Genomic DNA, 14,755 nt, shown 5'->3' with positions numbered 1-14,755 from the left:
GCAACAGAGCGAGACTCCATCGCAAAAAAAAAAGAAAAAAAAAAAATATATATATATATATCTCTCCCAGCAAATACCCATCACTAACATGTCACATACATGTAACAACAACAAAATCATGAATCTTTGCACCTCGTTTGATGAGCGACCTTATGAAGTGCGGTCTGTTTTGTCCGCCTTCTTGAACGAGACAAACAGGTCTCTCTTCACCCCATGATGCCATAGAAGGAACCAGCCTGGCTTTGTCATAGTCTCCTGGTGAACCCTTGAGCCCTGAGAAGGAGAATTGCTGGCAGAATCTCTGGATTGAATCCCAGTTCTACCACTTTCTAGCTGTGTGACCTGGGACCAGTCACCTCCCCTCTCTGGGCCTTCCATCTTCTCTGTAAAATGGGGATGAAAGGAGACAACACGTGTAGCGTATTCAGTGGCTGGCTGGTATGTCATGTGTGCCCAATAAGTGTCAGCACTCAAGCCTGTAATTCCCAGCACTTTGGGAGGCCGAGACGGGCGGATCACAAGGTCAGGAGATCGAGACCATCCTGGCTAACACGGCGAAACCCCGTCTCTACTAAAAAAAAACACAAAAAATTAGCCGGGCGAGGTGGCGGCGCCTGTGGTCCCAGCTACTCGGGAGGCTGAGGCAGGAGAATGGCGGGAACCCGGGAGGCGGAGCTTGCAGTGAGCTGAGATCTGGCCACTGCACTCCAGCCTGGGCGACAGAGTGAGACTCCGTCTCAAAAAAAAAAAAAAAGTGTCAGCAAAACACAAACAAACAACCAGCTGAAGGGCTCGCTGATCTGTCCTCGGAGGCCCTTTCCCAGTTGAGTCTGAGATTGCAACATCATCATGGACATTGTTTGCCCTTCTGTGATGCACGCCTCACCCCAGCCTGGGGAACCCTCCAGGAAAGGCCTGATTTATCTCTGGGTCCACAGCAGCCTGCACGGAGCAAGCGTTGGAACTTGCTGAATGACCACTTTCCCCTGCACTTGTAGGTAGAGCTCTGCTGCCTGCTCCTTGGGTCCTGTCTGTTCTGTTGGCATCAGCTGTCACTTGCCATCACTCAAGGCTGGGTGCTCCTCATCCCCTAACCAACCCTGGCCACAGTCACTGATAACCCCTTCCTCTGAGCTGTCCCCTCCCACCCTCAGCTAAACTGGGTGCTCTATGGGGACGGGGACAGCCAGGGGTTACCAGTGTGCTGGGAATGGCAAGGCCCCAACTCAGAAGTGTCCCCTACGTGCCAGGTCCCCCACCTAACCCCTCCGCACCTGCAGTCAGTCTCGAATCTCCCCAGCATTCTGGGAGGTAGGTAGTAATTCCCGCTCAACCTCCGATAGCAGCAGTTAAGAGAGGAGGAAAGTCAGGCTCAGAGAGACCAGGCACCTTCCCAAAGTCACTAGGCGAGGGTGTGATGGGACCAGCGTTCAAATCCCGGCAGTGAAGTCCAGAGCCCAGGCCTGCAGGCTGACTCCTCTCCACCCTGCCAGAGCCCCTGGGTGGCCTGTGTGTCCTTTCCTTCAAGCCCCAGCCCTGGTGGTCCCAGGCTACTGCATCCACCCAGAGGGGAAAGCAAAGGAGTGGTGTAGTCCTGACTCAGGCGCCCCCAACCTCCCTCCTCAGGCGAACAAAGCCCAGGGTCTCTCTCCTAAGTGGGGACTTTCCCATAGTGCCAGACCCATTTCCTGGAGGTGGAATAAGGAAGAAACAAACCAGAGGCCCAGAAACTGACACAGAGAGGAGAAGGACAGTCATCAGGCTGCAGAGCGGGAAAGGTGGCCAGAAAAAGAGAGAGAAGCTGCAGAGACTTGGGCAGAAAATATGAAAAGAGAGAGAAGGGGGAGACCCAGTCGGGGAGGGAGGGAGGATGACAGAGAAATTCAGAGTGGTGAGGGTTGGGGAGAGAAGAAGCGAGAGCGAGAAGAAATGAAGGAGAGAGAGAGAGTAGGGATGAGACAGATTCAGACAGACAGAGGGAGACTGAGGCAGAGAATGAGAAGTGGGAAGGGCCGGGACCCGGAGAGCTGGAGGCGGAGGGAGGGTGGATGTGGAGACCCCGTGCAGAGAAGCAGAGGGGGCGGGCCTGCTGGCGGCAGCAGAGGCTGTTTCCGCTGCACCCCTTATCAGCCTGCTGCCAGATGTTCAGATCCGATGCCAATGTCAGAGAAGTCCATAGTGCTGGGTCAAGGCCGTGGCCGGCGGGAGCCTCAGCTGCAGTGTGGGGAGGGGGGCTAGGGGCCTGCAATAGACCTTCTCGCTCTTCCCCCTCTGCCTGGTGGCTCTCTGGGCTGGACCACCTCATGGGGATGGGGAAGACCAGGTGCCTCTGGGGCCACTTCTCTAGACTGAGAGCAGGGACTTGTGGAGGCAGAGTGGGGCTCCTGGCAACACGTGGACACGTACATCTTTGCACATTCGAGAAAACACGTGGACACACACTCAGGCACATGAGTGCACAGTGCCACATGGGGACAGCTCACAGAGTGCAGTGAAGAGCTGCGCCCCCACGGCATTCCGCAGTAGCCCACAGCCTGCTGGAGCCCCTGCTCTGCGTGTTCAGCTTAGGGCCCTACCCCTCAACCCCTCACCTGACCCAGGACTGCAACCCGCGCTGGAGAAGCGAGGCAGGGGCCTCTTTGTGGCTGATACTATTTCCGGGGCCCACACTGCTCTTCTATGAACTGGATGTGCCTGGAATCTGCTGTCCCCAGGGCTGGGCAGAGGACCTGGGACCCTTAGAACATGAGGCCTGGGGGAGCCCCCGTAGGATGTGCAGAAGGTGGCATCTGGCAGAGCTGGGCTCCAGCCTTGGGTCTGGCCTCTCCGCCAGGCTCCTGGAGCGTGCAGTGCAGCTGGGGCCCCCAGCTTGGAGTAGCTTATCTCTCGGTGCACACGCTTGGCCCTCAAGGGGTGACCCAGCCTTGCTCCCCACATTCCACTTCAGTCACGCAGCCGGTGGGCCCCCCACAGCCCCGAGAAAGGGCCTGTGCTTGGAGGGTGGTCAGGAGCCATCGCGCTGAACCACCCCCTGCTGGGCTCCAGCCCTGCACAGCCATCTCTGGTGTCTCTTCGCTTGTCTCTGCTTTCACCTCTGTCACGATGAATCTGTCACTGTCGGTATCTTAATCATGTTCTAACTTGTTTCTCTCTGCTATTTTCAGCCTCTTAGTCTGTTTTTCTTTTCTCTCTCTGGGGTCCTTGAATGGGGCCACATCTAAGGATACTGACGCTCTTCTTTCTAGCTCACAGTGGCCAGCCGGGTGGGAATGTCTGTGAGAACTTGGGCTCGGGTGAGGGACAAAGGGCCTCGGAAAGGAGGGACCTTGGAACTGTAGTGGGTGAGCTGGGGCAGCCCAAGGAGCCCAAATTCAGGCCCCCTCCCACCCACGGCTAGGAGTCAGCCTGGATGATGGACACTGATAGGGCTTGGCGCTGGAGGGCTCCGCCATTTAGTGGAGAAGCCTGGGGGTGGTAGCAACGGGGAGGAAGCTGGGGCTGGAGGTCTCCCAGCCTGAGAGCCTCCTTCCTGTTTGTAGGGAAGTCACTGCCTCAGAAACCTGCTAGCGGGAGAGGAGGGAGGCCATGGGGACTTCCGGGAAGCTGGCCAAGGGCCCGAGGCCACCCTCCCTGTGCCCACATGGGGCCCTCCGGCCCTGGCTTAAAATAGTGCAGTTCCTCCTGTAATGCTGCTGGGCCCAGCCCAGACCTCAGAGCGCTGCTGGCTGGCTGCTCGTGCTGCCTGCAGAGGCCCAGGTAGCCAGCCCTCCTCAGATTGTGGCTGGAGGCTTCGTGGGAATATGGGTGGGAATGGGGAGTTGCAGAAAAAGCATGGGTTCCTGAGTCAGAAGCCCTGGATTCAGGTCTCAGCTCGAACACTGACTAGCTGTGAGACTTTGGGCTGGTCCATTTTGCCTCCCTGAGCCTCAGTTTCCACTTACGGAAAACAGGGTGAGCGCCTGGCTTTTAACCTGAACGAGATGACATATGTAGCAGATTCCTTTCGACCTTGCCACACATAAAGTGGACACTCAAAAAATGGGAGATCCTTTTGCCTCCAACTCCTCATCTGAGGAAGTGCCTCCTGGAAGCACTCCTCAGTACCTACACTGCTCCCAGGACTGGGTGTTGAACAAGGAAGGTTTGTGGAGAGGCAGCATGCAGGGAGGGCAAGATGGGGCTGTGGTCTCCATGGTGAGACTTGTTGCCAAGGGAACAAGACTCCAAGAGCCCCGGGTCTGGCAGTTGGGCACTTTTGCCATAGGATCTGAGAGACTGATTACCACTGTGGACCTAAAACCCTGATGGGCAGCCAGGCCAAGGCTCCTGGCTCTGCTGAGTTTCTGCTGTTGGGGTGTAGGGGCGACAGCTCCCCGTACCCAGCCTCCTTTCAGGTATTGACTTCACTGAGACCCAACATTAAGCCAGACACACTCATTCTTCCTTAACCCTGCCCCCTGTCCCCCAGGACACAGGTACCATCACCTCCATTTGTCTGACAGGGAAATTGAGGATTGGAGAAGCATCTGTCTGGGTCAAGGTCACATACAACCAGGAAGGGCAAGAACTGGAACGAGGAGTTGCAGAAAAAGCATGGGTTCCTGAGTCAGAAGCCCTGGATTCAGGTCTCAGCTCCAACACTGACTAGCTGGTGAGATCTCTGGTTGATGTGCCTGCTGTCTCATAGACTGCTTGAAGGAAATGACCCCTGGAAAGAGCTCTGTGTAGTCAGACCCAACCTCATCCCAGGACTCTCCCTTGCCATCATTTCCAGGGGCGTCTGTCTTCAGACTCTGACTTAATTTGGAGTAGCCAGCTTTCCCTGTTTCTTCAGGTATGTAGATGGTTTTACGCACCTCTGAGGGTTTGCACAAGGATAAGAATCACAGCACAGATCCTATCGAATACTACGCACTCAATCGATGCCAGTTTATATTTATTCCTGACATTTGGTTTATATTCATTCCTGACATCTCACCAGTTATGTAACCTCAAGCAAATGACTTACTCTTTCTGGGCCTCAGTTTTCTTGTCTGTAATATGGGATCATTATAGCATTAATCTCACTGGGTTGCCCTGGGGAATCAGTAGTACTCTAATGCACACAAAATATTTAGCACAGAGCTTTGCTTTGTTTTCTAGATGTTACTTTATTATTGTTCCGTATTATTGGCTGGCACCCAGGAAACTAAAAACTCAGTGTCACATAGGCAGCAATTTATGTATTTAGAGCAGTGTCCTTTTATTCCATGGAATATTATCCCAGCAGAATTTTAACAGGAGGCAAAAAAGTCCAATGCTCAAATGCTTTTGGTAGAACCTGGGTTAAACGTTAGTTTTCTTCAGGTGGGACTTCTCAGAGCCTTTAGTATGCCAATAAGGGCTGAGAATCAATGAGGACGATAGAGCAAGTGCAGCACTTCCCATATTTTTGGCAACAGAATTCTGGCTTTTTCCATGGAACCATCTCGGGGTGAAGGCGGGGGGGTTTGTGTTCTGAGAAGCCATACGAACGGTAGCACCTGCAGTATTCTACATGTTTGGACAGCACCGCTTTTCAGCTCACTTTGGTTGGGTCTGTTCATCCACCTCTTACAGAATTAATCCTTTATTAATGTTTTTTATTTTTATTTATTTTTGTATTGAAAAGGTTCACCCAAAGGCCATTACTGAGCTTTGCTACAAACTCTGGACGCCCACATTCAGCACTACTGAATTGCTAAGACTGAGCAGGGAGGAAGCCTGTTGCAACTTTAGTATCAGATAGACCTGGATTCAAAAGCCAATTCTGCCACTGACTCATGTGTCATCTGAAGCAAAAGGCTTAACTTCCTTGAGCCTCAATTTGCTTATTAGAAAAACGTGGCCGGGCGCGGTGGCTCAAGCCTGTAATCCCAGCACTTTGGGAGGCCGAGGCGGGCGGATCACAAGGTCAGGAGATCGAGACCACAGTGAAACCCCGTCTCTACTCAAAATACAAAAAATTAGCCGGGCGCGGTGGCGGGCGCCTGTAGTCCTAGCTACTCAGGAGGCTGAGGCAGGAGAATGGCATGAACCCAGGAGGCGGAGCTTGCAGTGAGCCAAGATCGCGCCACTGCACTCCAGCCTGGGCAACAGCGTGAGACTCCGTCTCAAAAAAAAAAAAAAAAAAAAAAAAAAAAGAAAAACGGGGCTGACACCTACCCCTTGCAAGGCCGTTAGGAAGATTACTGAGGTGACACGCGCGAAGCACCAATCACAGTGCCTGGACTCTCGAGGCGGTGGGCCAATGCGTCCCTTCTCCTCCCGGCACCTCTGTGTATCTGTTCCCTCTTGTGGGGCAAGGAAGACAGTCTATTAATTCGTTCTGCAGCATTTCCTTTGTTCTAAACCCATCTCTTTTAAAACTCAAGGGCTCTCTGGTTTCTTGTGCTGGAGGCTGAGGAATGGGAAGGCAGCTGGGCTTCCCTCATTTCACACAAGAGGATTAATAGACTTTGATCAAACCCTCCTCAGCCTTTATCTTCCCAGCCTGAGAAGCCTTCATCTCTCCCATCTGTCTTCATACACCCTCAACCCAAACTCTGCCACTTCTCTGATCATATGAGCAGGCCCGCAGGACAGTTGGGTAGATCTGGGTTCAAGTACGAACTTAACACTCCTGTATGATTTTGGCCACATCCCTTGATCTCTTAGAGCCTCCATTTTTTAGCTCTAGAAAAGCTATTAATAGATCTCACCTATTTTCTGGAAAGACAGTATCACTTTGTTAGAGCACAGTGCATCCTAGACCATCCATTGGCCTCTCATGCACTATGATGCTGCCCTCTTGCCCAAGACTCAGCTGACGGCCTTCTTTCCCCACACTCCTGAATGTGGCATCCAAGGCTCCCAATTGCTTCTCCAGCCTCAACTCTTGCTAATCCCTCCCACCTGCCACCATTCCAGTCATGGCAGTCCCTTGTTATACCGGAACACTCCGTCTTTCTGATACAGCCAGCCCTTTGGACATGGATCCCTCCACCTGGCCTACCTGTGGATCCCTTTGCCTCGTGACTTTCTTCAAGGGCCACCTTCAACAACACTCATCTGTGAAGCTCTTCCTGACTATCCTGCAAAGAACAAGCCACTCCTTCTCCAGGCCCTTACAACCCCACATACATTCCTAATGACAACCTCATCCCCCCTCCACTGCGGTCTATATCTGCCTCTCCACTAGGCTCACTTCTCTGGTTGTGCCACTCACCCCGGGAGAGTCTTTTCACCTCCCTCAACTGTAGTTTCTTCACTTACAAAATAGAAGTAATAATCCTTGAAGTTCAATATGGTGCCTGGGACACAAGGTGGGCACTTCAGTCAGTGCTGGTTCATTGATTCAGGCAGTTCTGAGACACCGCCCCCTGCCAGAGCCTCAGCAACAGTAATTGAGGTGGGCGTCAGCTATGAGCAAGAGCCACAGGTCTGAAGGTACAAGCCGGCACCTCAGGACACGCCATCATCCCTCCCCAGAACCCCAGACAAGCTTCATAGACAGATGCCATGTGCAGAAGGATTCACATTTATTGGTTCAAATACAGTACCTAACACTTGCTAAACATGCATTTCACACTAATTGGTCACATTTCCACAGGTAGTCAATTCACAGAACAGGGCCCATCCCTTGCCAGCTGGCAGGGTGGGAGGTAGCAGAGGGCCTGGGTAGCCTGCAGAGCCCACCAGCTATCATTTGGTCATGCAGGGTTGATGGAGTCAGGCTGGCAGGCAGCCCTTGGCCGGCCCTTTGGGGACAAGGGCTCAGGGACATCCCGTTTCCTCGATTCCTACACACAGGACTGTGGGTGGAGGTGGACCTAGGGCAGGTAACCCGGGGTTAGGCTCGTGGATGTGTGTGCCACCAGAGCCCCTAAAGGTAGCGTCTATGGGAGTGATGCTCCCTATGCCCTGGAGCACAGGAAGGAAATGGAGGCCTCTTTACGGGGGTGACCAGTCCCTGGCTGGGTAGGTGGGAGGGAATCCCCAGACATAGACCAGACATTACAATGCAGCCACCAGCCCCTATGGCAGACCTGGGATGGCAACACAGACAAAAACACCAACAGCCCAGGGCAGGCGGGGCTTCTTTCCCGACAGAAACAAGTAAACAGAGCAGGAGCTACAGTATTCTTTTCCCACAGGATTGCTCAGAAAGGAATCGACCAGGATGTCGCTTAAGAGGTAGTTTTTTTTTTCTTTTTCATGGAAATTTGAGTCAACAACATTATCATCTATTACAAGACATTTTAGAGAAAGAAAACAATGGTCATCAAAGGGCAAAGACAGCAGGGCTAGATCTGGGGACCAGCCTCCACCAGTAACACAACTTTTGTTCTTGGGCTTGGAGCAGGCTCTGACCTTACTCACCGCCTCCCTTTGAGCCTACAGTTGATTCCTGTGCAGGCTGTGGCCCATTTAGGGCTTCAGGCCCAGAAGACAGATGCTAGATGGGGACTGGGCTAGACAGAGGGACCAGGCTTCTATGAGCGGGAAGAGGCAGGGCCACCGTGGCTCATGTTGTAGGACAGCTAGAAGGCTTCAATCTCATGGTGGCCCAGGTCTGGCCAAAGCGGAAGCCCCAGCTTGCTCCAGACTTGGCAGGCTCTCTGGAGCTCCCGCCTTGGAGGAAACAGTTCAGGTATGGCTCCCAAGCCCAGAAAAAATGTTGCTGTGGCAGCCTAGAGAGGAGTTTCTGGGGATCCTGTAATTAAATACACATCCCTGAGCTGTGGCCCCAGAAACCCTTGTCTCCAGGCTAACCAGTTTCCAACACGTGGTGGAATGACTGCCGTTTCTCATCCTGACACACAGATAAAACATCATTTCACAGACACTGGACATAGATGCTTCAAGCCAAGCAGAAAGGGAGGATGATCAACTGCAAAGGCAGAGGGGAGTGCAAGGGAACTCTCATGGGCTGGGGTAGGGGGAGGCAGGGGAGTAAGAGTAGCTTTTTTTTTTTTTTTTTTTTGGTTAAATTTTGTGTGTTTTTTTGTTTTTTACTTAAAAAAATCAATTAAAAAATTCAAAGCTTAATAAAAGGGCTGGTCTGAAAGACTGGATTCTTAAAACAATTGCAAAAATTTCAAAAGCAACAAGGAAAAAAGATATATACCAGGGGCCCAGAGAGGAGGGCCTGGAACCACAGCTCAGCTTTCTGTCCTGCTGAGAGGACAGGGTTCCCTTAATTCGACCAACCTTGGACATGGCTTAGATGCTGCCCACAGTGGGTTTGTCTGTCTCCATCAGTCCCATTCCCCCAGGAAATCCAGAATGAACAAACAAATGTAGGAAATGGTTAACAGAGCAACACAGCTAGCTCAGACTGAGCCCAGGATTTTAAGGATCTGGTGACGGTTGACCACGGCAGGTACTCACCTCCCTGAAAAAGGGTGGCAGGTGACAGGCAGGCTGATGTGGACTGGGTGACATTCAGTGATGCCACAGAAACCCTTAGGATTCCTCGTTCCTTGCTCTGGTTCTGGGGAACAGGATAGGGAGGATCCTGCCTACTTCCTCCTATCCCTGGGGGTTTGCCCACCTCTTTTTGTGAGTGGGGCATAGGGGCTGGGTGTCCTCTGAGCCAGGTTGAGCCCTTTGAGACAGATTCTGGGGAATTTCTCCAGATTAAGGGCAAGCCCACCAAACCTTGCAAGGGACTCCAAAAGTCTACAAAGGCAGCCAGAGAGCATGAATAAGTTCCAAGATGCCAAACTTTTGTCTTGGGACAAGAAAACATCAAAAAGGACAGGGAGGAAAAGGCTTGCATGTTTCAACGTAGTGTAAGGAGGTGAGATTCTCCTTTTCCACGTAGCTTTCAGAGTCGTATTTTTATGGCATAAAAATTCTCACTCGGCCGGGCGCGGTGGCTCACGCCTGTAATCCCAGGACTTTGGGAGGCCGAGGCGGGTGGACCACGAGTTCAGGAGATCGAGACCATCCTGGTTAACATGGTGAAACCCTGTCTCTACTAAAAATACAAAAAAAAATTAGCCAGGCGTGGTGGCGGGCGCCTGTAGTCCCAGCAACTCGGGAGGCTGAGGCAGGAGAATGGCGTGAACCCGGGAGGCGGAGCTTGCAGTGAGCCGAGATCACTCCATGCACTCCAGCCTGGGCAACAGAGCGAGACTCTGTCTCAAAAAAAAACCAAAAAAAACAAAAACAAAACAAAATTCTCACTCCAAGTGAGTGCTTTTGCTCGCTGGGGATCAGAGAGAGGGCAGAGAGAGAAATTAGAGAAAACATGTACAAGTTTTCTCTCTTTCCACTAGCAAAAAGGCTACCTGTTAACCAAACATTATGGGAAGAAAGCAAAAAATAAACATACCAAACCTCCCCCTCCAACCTTCCTCTGTGTCCTTCAAACCAAATTCACAAATACATCTAGTGGATGACCTAATGTCTCCACGCTGCTAGCTACACTCCTACCTTCTCCTCATAATACCTGAGTTTGCAATGCAACACATTCACTTTACCCTGTTTTAAAAAAGCCCATGTCATAAAAGGACTGGTGCAGAAGACATTAAAGATGGTCCACAGGTCAGGCTCCAGCTTGGAACACACGGCCACTTGGCTCAGAGATTCTGCAGGGCTCTCGGCAATGAATGGGCTCTTTGTTCTGTGGAATCTGCTGCAAACGTTTGTAAAACTGGATTTGTACAATGGCAACTTGCAGAACCTTCCCCTACTCCACACATTGACAACTTGCTCTGTTCAATGCCACGTTGTTGGAGAGACATGTTCTTGCCTCATCAGAGAGCAATTTCTTTTGACACCCAACACAACGCGTAAAATGTTAAATTTGAAAAGCAATTTCAAAAGTAATAATTGGACAGATGGAGGCGTCAGCAGAGAATGACGCTGTACACAGGAGCTGTCTCACAGAAAGGGTCTGTGATGTGTGTCTCCTTCCTGATCTGGAGGAGAGCAGCTCAGAGTCTGACCTGTGGCCAAAGAATGTGATCTAGTTGGTTAGATAAACACATTCAGGGGAACAAGTATCATGAACTTAGAAATGAACAGATACACACGAACACACAAGAATCCTCCCATTGACATGAAAACCATGCCAGCTGGAGCTCTTCCTGAGGAACATGTCTCTTCGTTCTCAGAGCAACTGGGCAAATGGCATTGAGGAGTCACGCTCTGAGTTTCAGATCCATCAAGGGCCACAATCATCACTCTGTGGGTACCCGTAACATTTCACCAGAAAGAAACAATTACAATCAGGCACGGACTACCCAATATGCACACGACGTGGTGGCCTCCTGGGTAGCTTCACTAGGTTGAGTTGGGGAGAGAGCAAACAGCCTTTGACTAAATAGGCAGAAGGAGGTGCCGTGGGCCCCTCCAACCTACCCAGGCATGCAGCCAACTAAGTGGTCAGCTTGCCACACTGGCTGTGGAAGGTACCTGGGTGTAGGCAGGACAACTGCTACATTAAGGCGAAAAGGGGAAAAGCACCTGAAAGAGTTCCAAGACAGACCTGGTGTGGCGCTGGCCAAAGTCAAGAGGGTAAGGAACACGTCCTGGGATGAGGTGGGGCAGGTAGTGAGAGATCAAGGAGTCCAGGCCATGTCTGCAGAGGTAGCAGCTGGGCCATTAGGAACCTGAGGTAGTTTAAAGCCCCCCTTCCCGTCCAGGTGCTTCTGGCTCCAGCCCTCCAGGCCTTGGCTGGCCAGTCCACTGCTGAACTAAGAGGCAGCTGGGCCACTCTGGGCCTTGGGCTTTATGTTCTGGGTCCCTGAGGAAAACTGGTCTCACTCTGGAGAGAAAAGGATAACTTGGAGAAGAACTTAGGGGCAACATTTCTGGTCAGCAGACAGGTGAATGAATGGTCCTTCTCACTGTATTTTTAAAAAAGCCTGAAGTTTTTGGATTTAGACCTGAGGGTATGGTAGGAAGGGGAGGGGAGAGGAACAGGAGATTTCAAAAGGGGAGTGTCTATTCTTTTTGCAGTCTGGCCTTGCCCTACTACCCTCTGAAGGAAATAAAGTGAAAGGAGAATAAATCAGTAGTGGGCACCAGGCTTCAGAATATGGCATTCTGCACAGCTGGTTTTTCAAAGGGCCAATAGGAAGTCAAATGTGTAAGGGAGCGGGAAGGAGGAAGGTGGGCCTCAGGAGATCCAGGTAAGGAAACTAGGTAGCTGGGGGCCCCAAGGGAGCTGGGAGGCGAGTCCTGTGGATCAACTGATTGCCAGGACTTTGCCTAGATGGAAAGTTCACAGTGGTAGACAGTGATGGTGGTGCAGGGGTAAGCAGGGCAGCAATGTGTGAGAACAGAAATTTTTCTGCCCTTAGGACTTGTTAGGTGGAAGGATACCTGCCTTAAATATGGTCACTGTGCCCTACTCTCTTAATTTGCATGCTTTCCAAGGAAAGGACATGGCTCAATCTTCATCTCCTGCCCTGTTGCCGTCTCACCAACCTTGCTTAGTAAATCTCCTAATAACACTTTGCCCCTTTACAGTGTGCCCTTTTATCTGGCAATTCTGTGGCTAAAAAAGGCAATTTGCTCTCTGACAGACAAATGTGTGAGTCTGCTGAGAAAATGTGGAAAAAGTAGGGATGGCCACACCCCCCATTTCCATTGAGGTAGTCATCTTTGTCAACATTATGGAAATAGTCATCTTAGCCCCATCCCACCCTCTCCCTCAAAATACAAAAGAACTATTTCTAAACAATGACAACACTGTAACATTAAACATCTTCACATTCTGTAAACTGTAAGAAAATGCATTGGCTGCATTCACACAAAAGCATGTGCATCATGTTGAAGGCCATACATTCAACTCTGTCGTGAAATAAATATATAGAAAAATGAGGTTAAAAAAACAGACAAACAAACAAACACTCTTCTTGCTGTGGAGGCAATGGGAAATGCTGCTCCACAGACTCCATCTTGGTCTCTCCGGCTTTTTCCTCCAGAGCCTGTCCTGCCCACCCAAGGCGCTGTGGTTGGCCTGAGGAGGGCGCTGGGAACAGGTCATTCCTTGCCCACACTTGTCTTGCAGGAATGCAGCACCACCTTAAAGAGGAGGGGCAGCTGCTCCAGGGGCACATTCACCATCTTTCCTGGGAACAAAGGGGGAGAAGAAGAGTTAGCAGTGGTCACTCTAGTGGACGGGCAAGTCAGCCTCCTTGGACTGCTGGAGGGACAGTATCACCTTGCTGAGTGACTGGGGCAAGAGAAGTGCCAGGAGTATCACAAAGGTCGGACACACTGTGTTAACATCCTAACATCCAGACCCTTTTGGGTGCCCTAGGGAGCCTAGTAATGGTGCCAACTCATCATCATTCTACTGCTCAGGGAATACTTACTCTGTTCTAGGTGGTTAAATGCATTAACTTATTGAATTCTCACACTATTTCTGTGTACTGCTTTTTACCCTCATTTTATAGACAAGGAATCTGAAACTGAGAGGTAGTCTGAGAAAATTCTGTCCTGTTTTCTTCACCCCCTCAAGCCCCGGTAGATTTTCTAAGTAATATTCTATAAAATATTACACTTCGGAATGGTTTAATAGGTTAATAAAAGTACTAGGGGAAAAAAGAGCGGGGGTAAAAGGCCAAATACATTTGAGAAACTCAGGGTTAAAAGAGCTTTACAGATTTCTTGATTGAAGGGCTTCTCAGAGCATTCAGTGTGCTAATATAATTTGTAAATACCTAAGGCTGTGTTTCTTCTCCCAAACCGTACCTCTGAGTGACCTGGGGAGCTGTTTGAAAACACTGATTGATCTCCAGACTCCACCCCATTCCAATTAAACCAAAATCTCCAGGTGCAACTCAAACATTTATTTTTTTTTTTTTTTAAGTTTTCCAGGTGACTGGAAGTGTCGCCAAGGCTGAGGACTCAGTTCTATGGAGGAGAGTGGTGTGTAATTGTTGACTTCCTTTTACTTCACAGAGTCCCTGCTTAATAGCTCATGTAGTAAACTCTAGCTTAGAAAATACTGAGACAAACTGTCAAAATATTGCCAAAATTCCAATAGTTTAGGCCCAGATCACATTTGCTAGACTGCTTTGTGGCCCAAGAAGTAGAAAAAAAAATTCCCTTGTCAGATTGAAATATTTTTCTTTTAAAATTGTATTGCTTTCTCTAGAATTTTTATGTTGATTTAAAAAACTGTATTGCTGAATTTTATAGGAAGAATCCTGGTCTATAGGTCACATTTCTGAGCTGCCCCTCAGTATGTGCTGGACAGCCAGAACAAGAATATTTACTACATGAAGCAAAGCAACAACCAGAAAAGCCAGGATTCTATATTGAAATAGACCTATTTAAATGTCAGGAAGCTCAGAAGGGGTCAAGACCACATAAAAACATACATACATACACATACCCCCCAATACATAAAATTCCTCTGCAAATACAGGATTTTAAACTTTATTTTTCCTATTCTTATTTTATCTTAATTTTTTAAGAGATGAGGCCTCACTATGTTGCCCAGGCTGGTCTTTACTCCTAGCCTCAACTGATCCTCTTTCCCCAGCCTCCTGAGTAGCTGGGATTACAGGCATGAGCCACTGTGCCTAGCTAAAGATACCACTTTAAATAAATGATCCCTCAAAGCTCATGGGCAATTCTGTGAAATGAAGGTAATCTTAAAAACTGAGATATAATTCGTGTATCATAAAATTCATTTAAAGTACACAATTCAAGGCATTAAGTTAATTTGAGATACTCTGAGCCTCTGTTTCCTCATCTATAGAATGGCTATAATATCACCAACCACCAG

General features: G+C 50.0%; 2 protein-coding genes across 6 annotated transcripts in view; both read right to left on the bottom strand.

Moving 5' to 3' along the window:
- The window catches only part of PSMB7 (proteasome 20S subunit beta 7), a 396,085-nt gene that overhangs the window by 160,133 nt on the left and 221,197 nt on the right, over positions 1-14,755 (bottom strand). The gene's annotated exons all lie outside the window — the stretch shown is intronic.
- NR6A1 (nuclear receptor subfamily 6 group A member 1) overlaps positions 12,721-14,755 on the bottom strand; it is a 254,335-nt gene continuing 252,300 nt past the window's right edge. For all 5 annotated transcript variants that reach the window (XM_050760609.1, XM_050760607.1, XM_050760608.1 and 2 more), the window contains one exon: positions 12,721-13,088. In XM_050760609.1, coding sequence (XP_050616566.1) covers positions 13,000-13,088 — 89 coding nt within the window. In that variant the 3' untranslated portion in view covers positions 12,721-12,999. The remainder of the gene's footprint in view (positions 13,089-14,755) is intronic.

This window comes from Macaca thibetana, chromosome 15, assembly GCF_024542745.1.
Source record: "Macaca thibetana thibetana isolate TM-01 chromosome 15, ASM2454274v1, whole genome shotgun sequence".
Taxonomy (NCBI): domain Eukaryota; kingdom Metazoa; phylum Chordata; class Mammalia; order Primates; family Cercopithecidae; genus Macaca; species Macaca thibetana.
This window is presented reverse-complemented; position numbering and strand designations above follow the sequence as displayed.